This window comes from Pseudophryne corroboree, chromosome 5, assembly GCF_028390025.1.
Source record: "Pseudophryne corroboree isolate aPseCor3 chromosome 5, aPseCor3.hap2, whole genome shotgun sequence".
NCBI classification, from domain to species: domain Eukaryota; kingdom Metazoa; phylum Chordata; class Amphibia; order Anura; family Myobatrachidae; genus Pseudophryne; species Pseudophryne corroboree.
This window is the reverse complement of record NC_086448.1, coordinates 673,715,932-673,737,054: the sequence shown is the minus strand read 5'-3', so window position 1 is coordinate 673,737,054 and position 21,123 is coordinate 673,715,932. Positions and strand designations below refer to the sequence as shown.

Sequence of the window (21,123 nt, the reverse complement as noted above, 5' to 3'; positions counted from 1 at the left end):
GGTGGAGAAGGACAGCAGCAGTTCAGTTGTCTTAAGACAACTGTTAAAAACAGACTCCCTGGACATATGATCTATTTATTGGACCGAGTGCAATTCAGCATTTTTTGGAACACCCAGTGGACTGCACCTTTACAGCTTGCTTGCTGGACAACCTAAGTGCTTTTGGACATCACTACAACCACGAGTAATACCAGCTGTCCCTATTCGGTACCTATTGGGAGCAATTGCATATATTTGTCCGGGATCCTACTGTGGATTAGAAGGAGAGCAGTTATATCTTATTAATTTTTACTTCTCAGCCTTACACATGTTTAATCATGTTTTTTAATTGAGCATTAAATTAATTTACATTAATGTTAATAAATAATTTTTAATCTTAGCCATCCGTTTATATTATTGGAGATACAACTAGCGCCAGTTCTTTTGTGTATACTTTGGTTTCAATATTGGGACTGCCAATCCCTTACTGGCAGCTTTGACAGCGCATCTGGGATCTCTCTATACTAAGTGTGGTCGGCCCTATGAACCACACACGGTTCCACCACAGGTTTGTTACTCTGCATAGCCTGAATTGCATTTAACTGGGAAAACGACACAAATACTGTACGTTGGAATGAAGGACATAAACAGTACAAAACAAAAAAACAATGAGGGTGAGATGCAGACCGCCAAAGGCATCCATGGTTATTCATAGTATTGGAAGTTCTTAAATTTTTTTTTAAATAAATAAATACATTTTTGCACTAAATCAATTATCCTTCCTCATATCTATCCTTAGGACTATCGTTGCTTCTAGTGTTCCTTAGGGGAGATTTATCAATCTTGTAGAGAGATAAAGTGGAGCGAGAAAACTACTAACCAATCAAATTCTGTAATTTTACAGACCGTTCTAGAAAAATTATTGTTAGAAGACGATTGGTTGGTACTTTATCTCGCTCCAATATTTGATAAATCGCCCCATTGTCACTTGTCTCCTAGTCCCTTTCAGCGACTCTGACTCACTGTTACAGTCATTGAATGTTGAACTGCCTGCTCTCCCTGTGACTCACCTCCACTTGCCCAGCAAGACACAAGTTACCTACCACTCCCCCTTATCTGCTTCCTACCTACTTTGTCGGTTTATTACACTATACTGTTTCATAGATTTGTCAACCTATAGTTACAGCACCACTGATCTGTCAGTTTCTCTGTTACTTGTAGTTTCCCTGTACGGCGCAGCAGTAATCATGTGCTGTCCTAAAAATAAAAGATACTACTACTACTATTACTACTACTACTACCATCAACACCACTAATAATAATAATAATATTATTATTATTATTATTATTATTATTATTATTTTATCAGTGATTCCCAAACAAGACGAGTCACAAGAATAATTTAGTAATAGGAGATAACACTGCTATCTAATGAGATTATACACTGGACTAGGATTCATTCTAAAATGACAAATTAGAAGTGATTCACTTGAGATTTTTACTCATTTATGCTGGTTTTATTTTTTCCAATATTTAACATTCATGTTCCATGACAAAATGCATTGTGTCAGCGACCTTTTATTAAAAAATAAAATAAAATAAATAGGTCTCAGGTCTATTGTAAAGCAAAATACCAATCTTGTCCTTCCTGAAATACATCAAACTTAAGTGCCAATAAAAGCTTTAGTAGTCTACTTCATGTTAGCAAATCATTTATGAGCTGGGAAAATCTTATCCTTTCCTAAACTACTTCTCACTTCATGGTGGGGATTAAATAACCCAGAAATCTCACATAATAGCACTCAACTCCACAAACTAATGTCCTCTTCTTTGGCTCTTATGCTGGGAACACCATTGGCCGACGAATCAGCCATCCGGCCAACCCGCCAACTGATCTAATGATTGGTAAGGTTTATGCACAAACTATCTTTAGCATACAGTACATACTTACCAATCTTCAGCCCAATATATCTAGCCAGCAGACACAATCTGCCCACCCACTTGTCACGTCATAACAAATTAAGTCTGCAGCCAATATAATGTTTGGTCGGTTGGATGACCTTACACACCCGCAGATGTAACGATATATCTGCATCTGCCATGTTGCGCGGCTAATGCGATATATCCGTGAGCGATGTGGTTCACGGGTATATCAGGTGTACAGAACAGCCAACGGTACAGACAATATATAATTCTTCAGCTATACAAGTGATACATCAGCAATTGAGTACACAGCATAACTCTTACAACAATTGCCGATCTAATAGCCCCTGGTCTCAAGGACAACTTTGAAAATATTTATGTACAATGTACACCTCTTGGACAACCTCTGTTTTTTTTTTTAAATGTGATTTAGTCAAATCTTGCATTGAGTAATGACAGGGCTGCACTGGTATAATGTGAGGCATAATTAAATTCTCACTTACAGTAAATACTCTTTATAACAAATGACAGTAATACAAGCCATTGGTAAACACACCAACCATGGGCAGCACTTACTCTTCAAGAACTTTCAACTTTTCTCCTTTTTTGAAGCTTAGGTCATCTTGGTGGATCCCTTGATATGGATACAATGCTACTACAATATTTCCCTTCTCCTCTGCTTCTGGTAACAAGTAAAAACAAGGTGGTTTTATAACATGTAGAAATCGAAAACATGTAGCAGAAAAATGGAAACACCTACATAAATGAGGGCAACCAGTCATAATGAAAGCAAGGGCTTCCATAGAAGTGTGGCTCAGGTGTAAAGTAAGAAAATAACATCTTAACATGGTCAAGGTGGAGTAAAAAAACGCCAGACCTCCTTGGTTGCCTAGAGTTGTGGCTAGCATGTCTACAATTGTTGGGGCTCATTTGTTAGGAGCTTCTGTGTCCTAGATGGGTCAAACTGCTAACAGTTCACAAGCAACAATGTCTAAGGGGATGTCAACATGTAACTCCTTGGTAAAAAATAAAAATAAACAAAAAATAGCAAGGCTCACCAGTGGTCAAAAGTGCATTCTCCAGGATTGTGACATCCATGCATTAATTCAAAGTGCAAGCAAAACAAGTGAGCTGACGATCAAGATACAGCAAATTTCTCGCAACCTAAGCAGCCAGTTTCATACACATTTTTTTGGTGTCGTTATCTTCGTAGAGTGACCGGGAACCCCAATTAGTGCACCGTGTCCCCTCGCATGGCTCGCTTCGCTCGCCATGCTTCGGGCAAGGTTACCATTCCCAATTGTAGTCCACATGGATCGTAAAGTATGAAAAAGTTCAAAAAATTAAAAAGTAAAGTGTGAAAAACTCATGTCAACCTTTTGTCATGTTGACCTAGTACATGTCGACCTAGAGTCCCTATCGACCTAGAAACCATGTCGACCTACTTACTGTTGACCAATAGTGGTCGACCTAGACAGTGTCAACCTAAGTCTTGTCGACCTAGAGACCGGATCCCCAAAGCTTTGACGATAACTAAATAGAGCAGTTTATTACAGTCAGATTACATGGCATCCCACCTGGTAATGCATCATTGTGGGTTCAGTGGAACATGGAATGGCCTAGTTAACAGCCGAGAAAGGAAATATGGGCAGATGAATCAGAATTCACCATGAACTTGCCAAAAGAATGACTGCATGTAGGTTGCCAACTAAAACGCTCTACAGACCCGAGTGCTGGTTTTCAATAGTTGTGTGTTCAGGTATGTATCTGTATCAAGTCAATGCGAATCACTACATAATGGTACTTAACGGAGAACATCCATACCCTGCGCTGTTTCTTTCCTGATGAGTGGAGTATCTTCCAGGAGGACAATACTCATCCACAGAAAACGTATGATCGCCTAATGGCCTGACAAGCATGGACCTTATGTTATCCATATGTCATGGCCTTCTCATTTAGTCAATTTGAACCTGATAGAGAATTTATAGGATATTATGTAATGACACCCAAAATGGCATACTCCATAAGTCAGGCACCAGCTGAGTGACTTTGCAAACTGGCCATACGTAATGGGTATAAAGTAACTCTACATTGGTGTTTCCATTTTTTTTCTTCTACCTGTATATAGATCAGTGGTTCCCAAACTTTCTTGAATCATGGCACCCTAGAGTATCAGAATGTTTTTCATGGCACCCGAGGCCAAAAGTTTCTTATTGAGAAATTCAGCAAAAAATCTTTCATTATAAGCTGTGCTATCATGTCATCCTTAGTTTATTATGTGGTATTGGACAGGGTTGTGCTTCTGTTTGTCCACAGATTGTATGATTGGCCACCACCACCCCTGGTTTTACCTATCACTTTGACCATAAATAACTTGATTTAGGCCTGGACCACCAAACCGTGACACGCTTGCGAGTGCCCTGTGGCACCACTGGGTTCTGCAACACAAAGTTTGGGAACCACTTATATACATATTGTATTTCAAGACAACATCAAATGAGCATACCTGCAGGCAGCATCCTTTGTCCAGGTAGAAGACTTCCTGCATTTTGTTGCTACAAGAAAATGATACATCATGAGTACAGTGCGGAGTGCAATGACGTAGCTCTGATTAATACAAATGGAGACAATCTGAAAGGACCCAAATATTTTTGCCTCTACATTCAATAAGAACAGGGCCAGATGAAGAACATACATGATCTTAGAAAAGGATCTACTCTCTGATGACAGAATCTCCAATAATAGTTGGCATCCAATTTACACCAGATATGTGCCATTTGACTTGTTTATTGCTTATTGATTTGTAAACAAAATGACTTATCCTTTACCATTACAGCAGCAGGAAACCAATAAACCCATTTATTCACTAACTTGGCGAGGGGAAATATTAGACCTTTGAGAAAACTGTGCTCCTCATTTAAAATCGGAAATTTCTTTTTTTTTTTAATGTTTTTATTGAAGCAAAGTCTGTTACAATAAAAAGCAAATTGAAATCAACAGTTTCCTTATTCTTCCTAAGGAAATAAAGTAACCGAGAATATCATCAAATATACAGTACAACACAGGTACTCATATAGTGCAGATAAAATACCTATTATCCTGTAACTCATACAAAATAGGAAGATAAACTATTAGACAATAGGGATCAATAGATAAGTCAAAGTACAAGCGAGCATACTGATGTAATAACTGCGGAAGTGAGGGGTCCAATTTATGCTATAGTCTTGTTTTAAAATGCTAAATAAACTTTTGCATGCTAATTAGTATGCGAAATGTAACTGAAATGAAATGACAAATAGTATTGAGAAGAGTTTCAAGAATTTATTATTTAGACTACCTTTTAATCATGCACACTAGCGCTATGCCCTACCAGGTTCCCTGCACAGCTACTATAAACTTCCTGTTCAGGTGGGAAAGGCACAGACCCCACACAGTCTGAGTGGGAAGAGTGGAGAGTAGCGCGGGTACAAAAAGACCAAGCCAGGACGGATGATCAGAGTGGGAAAAAATAAAAAATATAATATTATATATATATATATATATATATATATATATATATAGAAAGGCAGTATAAAGGGGCACTCACCAGAGTATTGCACGTAAAAGCATTAATTTTTAATTCATACTTATCAAGGTGATTTCAAACAAGAGTTCTTTCAACGTTTCGATCCCTCAGGATCATCGTCAGGAAAATACAGCGATAGCAGCATGTACAGAGATTTGCTTCATTTTTACACTTTCCCAGGTATTCAGTTATTTTATGCCTGTGATCAATTAGGTTGATTTAATTGCATGTGCTGTGGGTATATTAGGAGACCTATTAGGCATTGACTACTAGACACTGGTGTATATGAACAGATGCAAATCTCTGTACATGCTGCTATCGCTGTATTTTCCTGACGATGATCCTGAGGGATCGAAACGTTGAAAGAACTCTTGTTTGAAATCACCTTGATAAGTATGAATTAAAAATTAATGCTTTTACGTGCAATACTCTGGTGAGTGCCCCTTTATACTGCCTTTCTATAAGTTGATGCCCGGACTAATACTCTGGACCTCTTGGGAGTCACCCCAGTTGATGTCATATATCTTTATGTGCGAGTGCGACCTCCTCTGGAACTATATATATATATATATATATATATATATATACACACACACACACACACACACACACACACACACACACACACACACAGTGATTCAAAAGTCACAGTACACCCTGTGTAGGAAATGGGAAAACTGAATACTCCAGTAAGAAATGGGCGAAGTGGGCTATCTTTTAGGGTATGTACCGAACATAGGCGCCATCTTGAAATCAGCCATCTTGAATCTAAGTCAGTTTTTCCATTTCCAGCACAGTTTTTGAAACAAAAGGTAGGGTGTACTGTGACTTTTGAATCACCCTAGATATGTATTTGCAAAAAATGTCGCACAACACCCAATATTTTTTTGTAGGTGCAGGGTCAATCAATCATATATCCAGCCATTTCGTTAAACTCCACCAGGGGCACGGATAAGACCAGCACACTTTTTCCAATGCCAATGATTTTCTAATTCAAGTCGTGATAGCGGCAATATTATCACCTGTTATGCTGATAATATTAATTGCTAACTAGGATACTATAAATAGCATACTGTTTAAGATAGTGGCTGATTGTCAATCATCATTTATGTGTGATAAATATTAAGCACCATGAAACAGACCCTTGTCAAGTTAATAGCAATTACACTGAGGTTATAAAGGTTGTGATATAATCCATAACCAACAAATATAAATTGGATTATGTGACGTCAAGACATATATAATCATCTGTCCACATCTGTATACATACTAAATATACCCCAATTATACATCACTACCATATATATATATATATATATATATAGAAACAAAAAGTTCAGCACTCACCAAAATGAGCTCACTTATCCTCACAAAATGGCGAGCGGTATGCAGTCTTCCGTGCATTGGCCAATTCACTAACTAAACCCCCATCATTTATTCATTTATTCATTGATGTTGTGAGGATAAGTGAGCTCATTTTGGTGAGTGCTGAACTTTTTGTTTCTATATTTTTGAGTAGGTGGCCATGGGCTACATGCACCCCACCCTATTAGTGGCGAGTGCGGATACTGCACCCCGCTTCTGGGGTGGCGAGTGCTGTAGTTTTCTATTTGTTGGTATATATATATATATATATATTATTGTATGCGGGTCCGGAAACATAACCTGTGACCAGTAGGTATAAATTGGGCTGTGTGATATAAGGACAATATATTATTAAATGGTCCATATTATATATATATCTTATCAAACGCGCCCTAATAAGACATTGCCAATACATATGCATAAGTGTTGGGACTATAAAGGTTCAATGACAAGGGATATCTTTTACATGTAACATATAGGGGTATATGCAATTCCGGGCGAATTGCGGCAATTTTTCGCCCGTTTTTAAATTCGACACAATTCGACCGTCGAATTCCGACCGGCCGGTGCCGGAATTCGACATATTCAACAAAAAATGGATTCGACAGTCCCGCTGTCGAAAAAAACGGACCAATTGACGGATTTTGAATCGACTTTTCAGATGGTACAAAAAATGGTAAAAAACCCGGAAAAAATTTGCGTGGGGTCCCCCCTCCTAAGCATAACCAGCCTCGGGCTCTTTGAGCCGGTCCTGGTTGCAAAAATACGGGGGGGGGGGGGGGAATGACAGGGGATCCCCCGTATTTTAACAACCAGCACCGGGCTCTGCGCCTGGTCCTGGTGCAAAAAATACGGGGGACAAAAAGAGTAGAGGTCCCCCGTATTTTTTGTACCAGCACCGGGCTCCACTAGCTGGACAGATAATGCCACAGCCGGGGGACACTTTTACCGCTCCCTGCGGCCGTGGCATTAAATACCCAACTAGTCACCCCTGGCCGGGGTACCCTGGAGGAGTGGGGACCCCTTCAATCAAGGGGTCCCCCCCCAGCCACCCAAGGGCCAGGGGTGAAGCCCGAGGCTGTCCCCCCCATCCAAGGGCTGCAAATGGGGGGCTGATAGCCTTGTTGAAAATGAAAGATATTGTTTTTTGCAGAAGAACTACAAGTCCCAGCAAGCCTCCCCCGCAAGCTGGTACTTGGAGAACCACAAGTACCAGCATGCGGGGGGGAAACGGGCCCGCTGGTACCTGTAGTCCTTCTGCAAAAAAAATACCCAAATAAAAACAGGACACGCACACCGTGTAAATACAACTTTATTTCACACATGCCGACACATACATACTTACCTATGTTGACACGCCGACTGCCACGTCTCCAATGTCGAGGAATCCGGGGTACCTGAAAATAAAATTATACTCACCTAAATCCAGTGTCCTGTGATATTTGTAATCCAGGTACTTGGCAAAAAAAAAAAAAACGCATACCCGATCCACACGGACTGAAAGGGGTCCCATCCCCGAATGCAGAGACTCCTGTCACAGAAGGTCCCTTCAGCCAATCAGGGAGCGTCACGTCGTGGCACTCTCCTGATTGGCTGTATGCGCGTCTGAGCTGTCAGACGCGCATCGCACAGCCCCTTCCATTATCTTCAATGGTGGGAACTTTGCGGTCAATGGTGAGGTCACCCGCGGTCAGCGGCTGACCGCGGGTAACCCCACCGCTGACCGCAAAGTTCCCACCATTGAAACTAATGGAGGTGCTGTGCGATGCGCTGTCTGCCAGCTCAGACGCGCATAGGGAATCAGGAGAGTGCCAGGACGTGGCGCTCCCTGATTGCCTGAAGGGACCCTCTGTGACAGGAGTCACAGGGGGTCTCAGCATTCGGGGAAAGGGGTCCCATGTGTAAACATGGGCCCCTTTCAGTCCGCGTGGATCGGGTATGCGTTTTGTTTTTTTTGCCAAGTACGTGGATTACAAATATCACAGGACACTGGATTTAGGTGAGTATAATTTTATTTTCAGGTACCGAGGATTCTTCGACATTGGAGACGTGGCAGTCGGCGTGTCAACATAGGTAAGTATGTATGTGTCGGCATGTGTGAAATAAAGTTGTATTTTCACGGTGTGCGTGTCCTGTTTTTATTTGGGTATTTTTTTTGCAGAAGAACTACAGGTACCAGCGGGCCCGTTTCCCCCCGCATGCTGGTACTTGTGGTTCTCCAAGTACCAGCTTGCGGGGAGGCTTGCTGGGACTTGTAGTTCTTCTGCAAAAAAACAATATTCTTTCATTTTCAACAAGGCTATCAGCCCCCCATCCGCAGCCCTTGGATGGGGGGGGGGGGGGACAGCCTCGGGCTTCACCCCTGGCCCTTGGGTGGCTGGGGGGGGACCCCTTGATTGAAAGGGTCCCCACTCCTCCAGGGTACCCCGCCCAGGGGTGACTAGTTGGGTATTTAATGCCACGGCCGCAGGGAGCGGTATAAAAGTGTCCCCCGGCTGTGGCATTATCTGTCCAGCTAGTGGAGCCCGGTGCTGGTACAAAAAATACGGGGGACCCCTACTCTTTTTGTCCACCGTATTTTTTGCACCAGCACCAGGCGCAGAGCCCGGTGCTGGTTGTTAAAATACGGGGGATCCCCTGTCATTTTTCCCCCCGTATTTTTGCAACCAGGACCGGCTCAAAGAGCCCGAGGCTGGTTATGCTTAGGAGGGGGGACCCCACGCAATTTTTTTCGGGTTTTTAACCCATTCCATTTAAAAATAAAAATAAATATTTTTAAAAATATATAAATAATACTTGTGCCTCCTAAATAGACAAACCAAGTACCTAATCCCTTCTAATATAAATAGATATGCTATTAGCAATAAAAAAACACAAAAAAACATGTTTTTAACATTTTTTATTACATTCCGCCAGCAAAGTGAGGCGGATTGAAAATGACGAATTTACTGACGAAAAGCACTGTTGTCGAATTTACATTCTTCAATTGAATATACTTTTGTCGAAAAGCCGCATTTGTACCATTGCAGAAATGTCGAATTTCAAAAAGTCGAATTTGAAAAGTCCGTTTTTTTGACGAAAAGTACTGTATTGCATTGTTGAATTTTTTTGGGGGGCGAAAAAGTCCCGTTTTTCGAAATTTTCGGGAATTCGACCGCAATTGCATATACCCCACAATCTCCTTATTGAGTAAATTATCTAAATTATAACACACTGCAGTTCCCTATTCAATCATTTGCATTGTGTTGCGTTTAAGCATATATATTGTAGCTTTGCACACAGCCTTGAGAAAAGCGCCCTGCGCGGCGCTGAAACGTTGGCAGCATGTGCCAATCACTTTATTGAATTTTTGAGAATACACTCTTTTACAAAGACCTGTGAGTGCCTCCTGTTCTATATAAATGATGAGTGGATGGATGCATACCCCTCTCTATTAGAACCACATTCGATATCCATTGGACTTTAGGACGGCACCCAGGCAGATGTCGACATAAGTGAGTGCCGACCTCACCAGTTTTGTATATATATATATATATATATATATATATAAACACAATTAGACGCACAGTATTAAAACATATCTATAGAGAAGAATAATTCTTCTGGACTGGACGGCCTCATTTAATAGAGAATACAGCCGAAGGAAATATCATAGGAGAACATTTGGCATTTATTCCCAGACCAGATAATCTAATAGATGAATCCATGAGACAGACATCTATGTCTACCTGAGAAGCAGAAATCCATACATTAAGACTATACATGATATTGTCTCTATGTATAGAAGATATTTGCATAAACAGTGATGTGCACACTGTTAATGTTGAGAGAAATAAATTTAGAAGGTAGCCCAGTCCCAAGTAGTGGAATTACTCATCTCAGAGTTTAACTTGATACAGACACGGCAAGATAAATCTGTGAGATTTTGACTATATAGTCAAAATCTTATGAAAAGTTAGTGCATATCTCATGGTGCTAGGCAGCTTGCGATACAGACTCGATCCCGATGCGCGCTCCCGTGGGGTCAGTATCGTAAGGCTAGATAGACTGTGCAGGCAAGTCAATCTTGACTATCTAGTGTACTATCTAGTACAAAGTATAGTCAAAATTGGCACTTAGTCAAAGTCGTACATAGACAAAATCTCAAGCACAGATAGTCAAAATCTGTACAATCTGTGCTATCTGGGCTCTGGGGGAGTTCAAGGGAAATCGTATAGTCAAAATCGAACATAGCAGGGATCTCACCATGTGTACACACCCTAAGAAACAGAATATTGTAACAAACATGGATACATAACACTTGAGAGAGTGAAGAATTGACATTTGCAGGGCTGAACTTTTATGTCACATTTGTTTATTATATTCACATCCCCCCTTTTTTCACTTGTACAATATTTTCGCAGAAAGTTTTAGAGCATTATTAAATAAAAGTTATATTTTAACATTTGTGGTTAGATATTAAAAATGATATCTGACTTATAGTTTATTGTCACAAAGTGCGAGTGTGCCCTTTATATGGAATACTTCCGTCTTTTTGGTCTTTATATGTACATCATTTATTCCTAGGAGCACCTCCCAAATAATAACATTGATTGATTAATAACAAGATTTAATTCTATGGGAAAGGACTGAATGTGACTTATTGTAAGAATAATGACACAGTAAATACATATGTCTGTGCGACCTCTCTTTTTTTTTGTTTTTTTTGTTCCATTTTCTGGGTGTGCAGAGGCCACTGGCTGCGCCCTTGGACACAGCTTCACCGACCTCGTCAGCGTTAAAACACTGGCTATACCAAATAACCGGACAGTTACTGAGATGAGAGTCATTGTGCAAGCAGAGTGATCTGATGCTGCCAATGCAGCAGCGGATCACAGAAGCCGGTATGAGTTACACAAGACACCTCCTATGGCATTATCATATTTTAGCACAGCCGCTGCGTACAAAGACACAGCATCTGTGCTACTCCACCCATCTCCAAGTCAAGCCCTATGCCCCTTAGTGGAAATTTAGGTGCCTTTGCACAAATCTAGACACACAACGGGTTCAAAGTTGTGCCGCAGCTCTGTGGGTCATATATGACCTTCAGTATCAGCATGTGATTTCATGGAGGATGATTAGTGCTATACCATTACCATGGGATTGGTGTTGGGTCTTCTATTTTCAATCACGGTTATTTATTACAGGTTGGGTACAGGAGGTATCCGGTCTCTAGGTCGACAAGACTTAGGTGGACCACTATTGGTCGACAGTAAGTAGGTCGACATGGTTTCTAGGTCAACAGGGACTCTAGGTTGACATGTTCTAGGTCAACAGGACAAAAGGTCGACATGAGTTTTTCACATTTTTTTTTCTTAATTTTTTTTTACTTTTTCATACTTTACGCTCCGGGTGTGGTTCATCAAATCGACAGTATCTAGGTCGACAATGTTTAGGTCGACCACTATAGGTCGTCAGTCACTAGGTCGACATGGATGGAAGGTCGACAGGGTTTCTAGGTCGACGTGTGCTAGGTCGACAGGTCTAAAGGTCGACATGAGGATTTTTTTTGGTGTCGTTTTCTTCGTAGAGTGACCGGGATCCCAAATTAGTGCACCGCGTCCCCTCGCATGGCTCGCTTCGCTCGCCATGCTTCGGGCATGGTGCCTTCACTCCGCTACCGCTTCGCTCGGCACAGATTATCGTTCAAATCGTAGTCCACGTGGATCGTTAAGTATGAAAAAATTCAAAAAAAGGAAAAAAATTTGAAAAACTCATGTCGACCTTTAGACCTGTCGACCTAGCACATGTCGACCTAGAAACCCTGTCGACCTTCCATCCATGTCGACCTAGTGACTGTCGACCTATAGTGGTCGACCTAAACATTGTCGACCTAGATACTGTCGATCTTCAGACCGGATCTCTTACGCTCCACATGGACTACAATTGGGAATGGTAACCTGTGCTGAGAACAGCGGTAGTGGAGCGAGGCACCTTGCCCGAAGCATAGCGACACGGTGCACTAATTGGGGTTCCCGGCAGGCCCGGCGCAAGACGCTCAGCAAAGGGATGCAGTGCAGGTAGGCGCCAGGGGGGAGAGGCGCTGTCCCTGCTCTGCATCCCTGTGCTAAGACCCCTGCTGCTGCTGTGCCTATCACACTGCAGCGGCACCGGCAGCATGAACAAGCATTAGGAAAGATGCCTGAGCTAAACGGACTCAGGGGGCGGGGCTAAACGGGACCACAAGACTGCTGCTGAGGAGGGCATGCTGCCCCAGATCCAGCCATCCAGACTGTGATAGGTAAGTGTGGAGAGAGTGCATGAGAAATGTGTGTGTGTGTGTGTGTGTGTGTTTTCCTGAGTATGCATATGTGTGGGGGGAGGCGGGGGGGCGGGCTCGCTGTGTAAAAAGGGGACGCTGTCTGCCATAGTGTGTAAAAACTAAAGGGGACTCTGTCAGCCGTAATGTGTAAAAAGGGGGATGCTGTCTGCCGTAATGTGTAAAGAGGGGGACGCTGTCTGCCGTAATGTGTAAAAGGGGACTCTGTCTGCCGTAATGTGTAAAAAGCGGGACGCTGTCTGCCGTAATGTGTAAAAAGGGGGACGCTCTCTGCCGTAATGTGTAAAAAGAGTACGCTGTCTGCCGTAATGTGTAAAAAGGGGACGCTCTCTGCCATAATGTGTAAAAAGGGGGACGCTGTCTGCCGTAATGTGTAAAGAGGGGACTCTGTCTGCTGTAATGTGTAAAAACGGGACTCTGTCTGCCGTAATGTGTAAAAAGGGGGACGCTGTCTGCCGTAATGTGTAAAGAGGGGACTCTGTCTGCCGTAATGTGTAAAAACGGGACTCTGTCTGCCGTAATGTGTAAAAAGGTGGACGCTGTCTGCCGTAATGTGTAAAGAGGGGGACGCTGTCTGCCGTCATGTGTAAAAAGAGTACGCTGTCTTCCGTAATGTGTAAAAAGGGGATGCTCTCTGCCATAATGTGTAAAAAGGGGACACTGTCTGCCGTAATGTGTAAAAAGGGGGACTGTCTGCCGTAATGTGTAAAAGGGGCTCTACCTGGTGTAATGGCGCTACTGTGCACGTAGTATGAATTGGTATTATTTTGTGGCCACGCCCTTCCCCATGAAGCCACGCCCCTATATATTTTTCTCGTGCCTACGGCACGCACTGCCCCTATCTTGCATGGGGGGTCGCCAATGCCGTTTCTTGCACACAGCACCAAACGGCCTAGTTACAGCACTGGCACTCTGTATCAGCACCGCTACTACTGGGGGTGTCATGTATCAGCGCCGCTACTCGGGGGGCGTCATGCATCAGCATCGCTACTGCTGGGGCCGTTCTGTATCAGCATCGCTACTGCTGGGGGCGTTCTGTATCAGCATCGCTACTGCTGTGGGCGTTCTGTATCAGCGGCGCTATTGCTGGGGGCATTATGTATCAGCGGCGCTACTGCTGGGGGCATTATGTTTCAGCAGCGCTACTGCTGGGGGCATTATGTATCAGCAGCGCTACTGCTGGGGGCATTATGTATCAGCGGCGCTATTGCTGGGGGCATTATGTATCAGCGGCGCTATTGCTGGGGGCATTATGTATCAGCGGCGCTATTGCTGGGGGCATTATGTATCAGCGGCGCTATTGCTGGGGGCATTATGTATCAGCGGCGCTATTGCTGGGGGCATTATGTATCAGCGGCGCTATTGCTGGGGACATTATGTATCAGCGGCGCTATTGCTGGGGACATTATGTATCAGCGGCGCTATTGCTGGGGGCATTATGTATCAGCGGCGCTATTGCTGGGGGCATTATGTATCAACGGCGCTAGTGCTGGGGTATTACGTATCAGCGGTGCTATTGCTGGGGGCATTATGTATCAGCGGCGCTATTGCTGGGGGCATTATGTATCAGCAGTGCTACTGCTGGGGGCATTTTGTATCAGCAGTGCTACTGCTGGGGGCGTTATGTATAAGCACCGCTACTACTGTGAGTTTTATGTGTATTAGAGGCGCTACTACTTGTGGAGTAATGTGAATAAAATTGTGCTACTCTGTGGCGTAATTTGAAATGGGGAAATTATTGTGTGGCCACAACCCTTCCTTGTGAGACCGCACACCTTTTTAAATGCACGCTGTCCCTTTGTCAATTATGGGAGGGCGCAAATATATAGTTTGCAGGGGAGGCGCTGAACACCCTATCACCGGCCCTGGTTCCCGGTAACCGTACGGAGAAAACGACACCAAAAAAAGTAATAAAAACTCATGCCGACCTTATGTCCTGTCGACCTATTACATGTCGAGCTAGAGTCACTATCGACCTAGAACCCATGTCGACATACTTACTGTCGACCAATAGTGGTCGATCTAGACATTGTCGACCCTCCATACCACACCCGGTACAGGATAACGGCAGTGAGGATGCCGGAAATTAGAATACCGACACCGGCATCCTGACTGCCAAAATCCCAACAGAGGCAAGCAACTAAACTAACACTACCCCTAACCCTGCCTACCCGCGGCCTAATCTTCCCCCCACCCCCCAGTGCCTAACCCTAACCCTCCTCCCCCCAGTGCCTAACCCTGCTTAACTGCAATGGAAAAAAGTTACTGGTCTTCCAGTTCAGTGTACATGCCTGCGTGGAAGTTCCCTAAGTGGCCGTCTATAATGTAACACTGTGATTTCCTCTGCCTGGCCAGCGTCACCAGGGAGATGATCATTACTTCGCCCTGCTGCCCCAGCAACACTTAATGATCAGTAATGGTGATAATGCTATTTTACAGCCACTTTTTCCTAAATAGACACAAAAATGGGAAACTGAATGGGCTCCAGATATAGAAACAAAGACATTTTAAGGCAGATAAGAACCCCTTGGTCCATCTAATCTGCCCCTTTTTTTATTTTACCATATTTTTATCTCAAACCTTATTTGATCCATATTTCTTTGTAAGGATATCCTTATGTCTATCCCATGATATAATTTGCTCAGAAATCAATAGAGTTTTGCTAGTAATACCCCTTTCACATCTCCAATGCCAGATCCCACCTTGAAATTGGAAACGGGTCCTTCCCGTGTGGGATTCGGCATTGGAGACTCTGCTACCCCTTTCGCTGTCTTCCAGACCCGGCAATATGCCAAGTCGATTGCCATAGCGTCGGGGGGCGGAGCAGGCAGCGTGGGGCAGAGGCGTCTCTGGGAGATGAGCTCATCTCTGCGCCGCCTCTCCCTATCTAGTAAACGGGTCGGAATCCTTTTACGCAGCCACTGACCCGGTATTCAACCTAGGAATAACCCTTCTTATAACCCGGGTTGAATTACCGGGTCAGACGACCCGGGAATTCCGACATGGTGCTTTCACACCGCACACTGATCCGCGTCGTTCCGGCAATATGCCGGGTCGATACCGGGTTATTTGTGCTTTGTGATAGGGGTATTAGAAATGGAAAAATTTTACCATTAAGCCCTAAACTGTTTTGCAGGGAAAGACAATTGTTTCTTTAAAATGCAAATAAATCATGAATTTGAGTTTATAGGATGAGGGGGGTAAATCAGGAATCCAGAGGAAACCTTCCGTAGTATTTTGTTAACAGCAAAAAACATAATGAATGTAAGTTTAGGTGAAGAAACGTGAAGGGTGTCAGCCGCTGCTTTCTCGGGTGCCTATACATTTAGTGGTTCCGGTACTGATCGGCAGTGTACTAGATGTACTCAAATACAGTAATGTTATTTTTTTTAAGTTAGCTACTGCAAAGCGAATATAAAATAATCACACTTCCTCTGCAAGAGAACATGTTCCGCTTTTAGGTTGGAATCTGAAACATATCTGCTAAAAATATTTCTGCAAGGGTATTCTTCTTTAAAAAAAAAAAAATAGAAAAGGGCACATATTTTTAGGTTTGAAACAAGACCAGTGATCCATAGTGTGCAGGTTTTCTTGGGGTTATACAGTAGCTGGCTTATAATAAAAAGCACACTATAAAACGTATTATTCTTCAAATGTTATCAGTGTCTGGAGAAGGGTAAAATATCCTATCATCATTATTTTGCAATTAATAGCGTCTCTTGATCATATTAAAACAGCTGGTTAAGACACAAGCACTTCAATTCAGCCTCGTGGCCTTACCACCATATCAGCCAAAACAGGATGAAGACTATGGGGCCGGATGTAATGACGCCCGATATCGCTGGAGGTGCGAGATGCTGGCCGATCTCAGACGTTTTTTTAAAAGGGCAATCACGTACAAGGTATGGTTGATATGGTTGGTATGGTTGATTGCCCCTTTAACAAAAACCTCCCGCGATCTCGGGCATCATTACATCCGGCCCAAGATTTGGTTCTTTCATACATACAACACCTATTTTCTCTAAAGAGCATGCACCTGATATGCGCTCTCTGTGCAGATGCAATCAATCACGCTCTTCAGTTCTATGCTCTCTAATGGCATGGCACAGCACTGAGTGACCAGTAGCATCTACGGGGTAGCATTTATAAGTGTGGTCTGCACTGCAGTTGTATCATCGTAAACAAAACTCAATGAAATGAAGAATGATGAATAGCATAGATGTTAGTGCCTGATACAGTTGTTTCATGGCATCAGATCTCTATAATGAACTTTTGAACTTTGGAGTAAATGGGGATGATCTATAGCAGTGCATGCCAAAGTGTCCCTAGCGAATGAGCTTTCACTTATGCAGGGGTTCATCAATATTATTGTATTGTCTATCATAAAAGCTCTGGTAAAGTGATAAATGGGAAGTATGTTTGTCCCAGGTTTTTGACCTGCAGTATGTGATTTACATTCCCAGGAAATGTCAGTTTCTGCTAAACAGACTTGAGTAGAGTTTGGGCTTTTAGTGATAGCCGGATAATGGGTCCTAAGGGAATGGGTGTGAGAGAGAAGGGAGGGCTCCACCGATAAAGCTTATTTCAGGTTTTTAATCCTTCAGCCTAAGAGCGGATTAGTGCATGCACCTGAAAGAAGCTGATATAAACTGTGTCAAGGCTTGGCTCACTACCTGGAGTAACAGGCAGCAGGCCTGTTATGAGACACTGTGATTTACTAACTGTAAGTACTGTGCATATGCCTGTGTTGTGGTAGGGGCATTAAGTCCTACCACTCTGAGAGAGGGAATCTATTATGTTTAGTTAGTGCCCAGACAGGCAAGGATGTATTTTTATGTTACGTACTGCACATTAAAACTAGCCATGGCTAGACTGCATGAAAACCCTGGACTGGTTTGCTGTTTTCCTGGCTGCTTTATGTTTGGACGTGCCCATCTACCCCAGGAAATGGCAACCCTATCCTGATCTCCTCACAATAGCAGTGCTTTGGTTACCCCATCACTGGATCCTCAAAATTTACTTTATTTAACAGGGACCTGACTTTATGCTATCACTTTCAGCACTGCTTTAGCCTCTCCGTAGCAAGACATTCAAAGTAGTATATTGAGAGCCTTAGTGATGCTATGTCAGTCCCCAAGCAAAATACTATTATTAAGAAGGGAGAGGATTTAGTACAGGGAATATTTAATTAAAGTTGAAAAACAAAATGTGAGTTCATCCATAAGTGGATGGAAGCAAACAAAATAGAAGTACCTGAGCTCACTGAGATATTCTGTTTCCAGTTATAAAAGGCACCATAGATTACTAGTGACTACCCAGTAAATACCAGGGCAAGGATGGGATAATGGGAGAGCTAAACTAGCAATATATAACTACTGTCATAAACCTGTCAGTAACTATGGAAGTGGAGAACTGCCCCATGCTCTTTAAGCGTGACCTTGTGACCAGAGAAAAGAAAGGAAGTGTTAGAGGGAGGAGATACTGTACTAAGAAGAATCCATTTCACTGTGATGGATATTGAATGCTAAAGCACAATATTTCTCGCATCGCAGTTTTTAAACCACATGCGATATATCGCACTGCGATATGCGATGGGCACCCGCACTTGGCGGTGACGTGCCGATCACGTGATTACCGTGCGATCTATCGCATGATCGCATGGTAATCACTTTGGCAGTTCAGGTGCGACTTCATTGCACCTGAACTGCCGGTGCGATGTCCCGCGATGTAGCGGGGCATCGCACCGGCAGTTCAGGTGCAATGAAGACTTACCATAAGACTCAAATCTGTAGAGCCCAGGATGTCCCTCAAAATCAGAGACTAATTGAGACAATTGAATTAGTAGTGATATCCATAAGTTGCTGAAGAAACTGCTGGAAATTTGGCACCATGTAGCCACCAACATCACACATTTGCCCTTCGCTTCCAATAGAAGTTCGTAGGGAAATATGTAATGTTGGAGTATCATTATTCTCAGGAATGTGGGCAAGACACATATCGTGACCAAACCTCGCTAAGCATTTGTTAGTTGTACAGAGTATAAACAATTACAGCTTGCAACAAAAAAAAATAAAAACAAGAACGCTACACTTGATCAAAACCCTTCAGAGCAAAAAACAAAAGTGCAATCACCAAAACAAATACAAAAACACACAAGTAAAGCAACAAAGCAGATAGATGCAAATTCTGACTTTTTTCCCCTTTTACATTTTGCCAGTCCAGCAAATTCACCCTGGACTACAAAATGTGCTTTTTCCCTCTATACATAACTGTTGCATTGCTCTCTAGAGAAAAAATGTACTTCCCCAAGAATTATATAAATAACCTGCTTTCATTAGAGTAAGGATTTCACAGTGACAGATTGCATTTTGCTTCCTCATGTTCCTCACCATACAATCTTCAATTGTACAAGTGATGGACTCCACCAATTAAGTATACAGTTAGGGGAATTCAATTCAAAGTCATGGCTGCAAAGTGCCTCCAAATCATGCAAATATACCCTAGAAAACTGGTTATGTTGGGCAACCCTATTCTATTATGGTGTGTACAATATTTATGACACCACATACACTTCAGTTTTTAAAACCCAAATTTCCAGTTCAAGCGTTTATTCTGGAGAGATTCAGCTAAGCATGAGGTTCCAATGTGCTGCTGCGCATATTGCAGGTAATGACGGGAGGAAAAGCTCACTCATTTTTGTTCGCGTCTCTATGGAATTAGTGCAAAAACTAGCAAGATTCCCTTCCTGGATAACCCATGTTGTAAGGGCCACCCCTTTTAAAACGCCCGAGGGGGGTCGCACCCGGGAGCCGTACACGGGTGCTTCCCGGGTGCGACCTGTCTGAGCCCCTTGTGAGCCACTGTCCCCAACCCGGTGGTGACGCGTGCGGGGGCGATGCTTAGAAATCAGATAATCTCCAAGTGCCGCCCGACCACTCAGTGTGAACGGGAGACGAGTCGCGTCAACACGGCTTTCCCGTTCACACGGCAGAGCGTACCGGGTTCGACCCAGGTCGCTACCCAAATTGAAATACCGGGTCATTCGACCCGGATTATTTCAACTGGGCCCTTTCAGACCTCACAGCAACACGGGTTATGCGCGCTTGTGTGCAATAACCCGTGTTAAAAGCTGGCGGTCTGAAAGGGGTATTTGCGAGGTTCTGGTGGAACCCAGGGCTGTAACTAGGTGTGTGCCAGTGGTGCCTGGCGCACAGCGCAGATGCACTGTGGCTGCAGGACCACCGGCAACACCTGTCTGGCGCCCTATGGTGTCCGCATCCCCCCGCCGTAACCGCTCTGCTGCATTGCCCGGCTACTTCTTCTCACATAGGTAGCCGGGCAGCGCTGCACACAGCCCTAACATGTCTACTTACAGCACTGGTGGAACCTAACGACTAACTGAATCTCTTTTTTTGCTATAAAAACTACTCTATTTCCCACCTGAAACGGCATCTAGAGCTTTGGTCTTATTAACAGGCAGGGAGATACTACTGGCAGGTATCCGCAAACGGACATAACAGATGTGTGTAGTTTAAACTTTTTTTCGACTTTTAAGGTGCATTGAGAGTTGAGCAGACTCTGTAGGAAGATATTTTTATCCCTACAATCAGAGAATGTGACATTAAAATGGAGGGTATACACAGGAAGGCTTGCCAGTTTTTCTTAAATTCCAACTCCTGAATATCAAAGCAACAAACGCTGCAGAGCCAGAGACTGCCTGATTCTACTGCGCAGAGGAAGAGAAAATGTGAGGTGTAAACCAAGCTACTGAATGTATTCTCTCCTTGTCTATCTACTTACTGGCCTTTGCTGCTTATTGGACGTTGGATCTGGTACATAAATAGTTCGTTCAGGTTTACGTACTGGATAGTTCTTCAAATCGTTTTCTAACCCCGGTCCACGGTCTTTCGTTTTCGATTTGATACATCCCATATTTTCTGCAGCAAAATAAGAAAATGAATAGCAGTTAGAA

The 21,123-nt window shown here is 43.2% G+C and overlaps 1 protein-coding gene across 3 annotated transcripts in view; it reads right to left on the bottom strand.

Moving 5' to 3' along the window:
• LYN (LYN proto-oncogene, Src family tyrosine kinase) overlaps nt 1–21,123 on the bottom strand; it is a 117,136-nt gene that overhangs the window by 37,116 nt on the left and 58,897 nt on the right. The window contains exons 2-4 of one of the 3 annotated variants that reach the window (XM_063923741.1): nt 20,952–21,088; nt 4,409–4,457; nt 2,479–2,584 (exon numbers count right to left, since the gene is read on the bottom strand). In XM_063923741.1, the coding sequence (XP_063779811.1) occupies nt 2,479–2,584; nt 4,409–4,457; nt 20,952–21,083 (287 nt within the window). In that variant the 5' untranslated portion in view covers nt 21,084–21,088. The remainder of the gene's footprint in view (nt 1–2,478; nt 2,585–4,408; nt 4,458–20,951; nt 21,089–21,123) is intronic. The other 2 variants (XM_063923742.1, XM_063923743.1) reach the window with 2 other exon arrangements.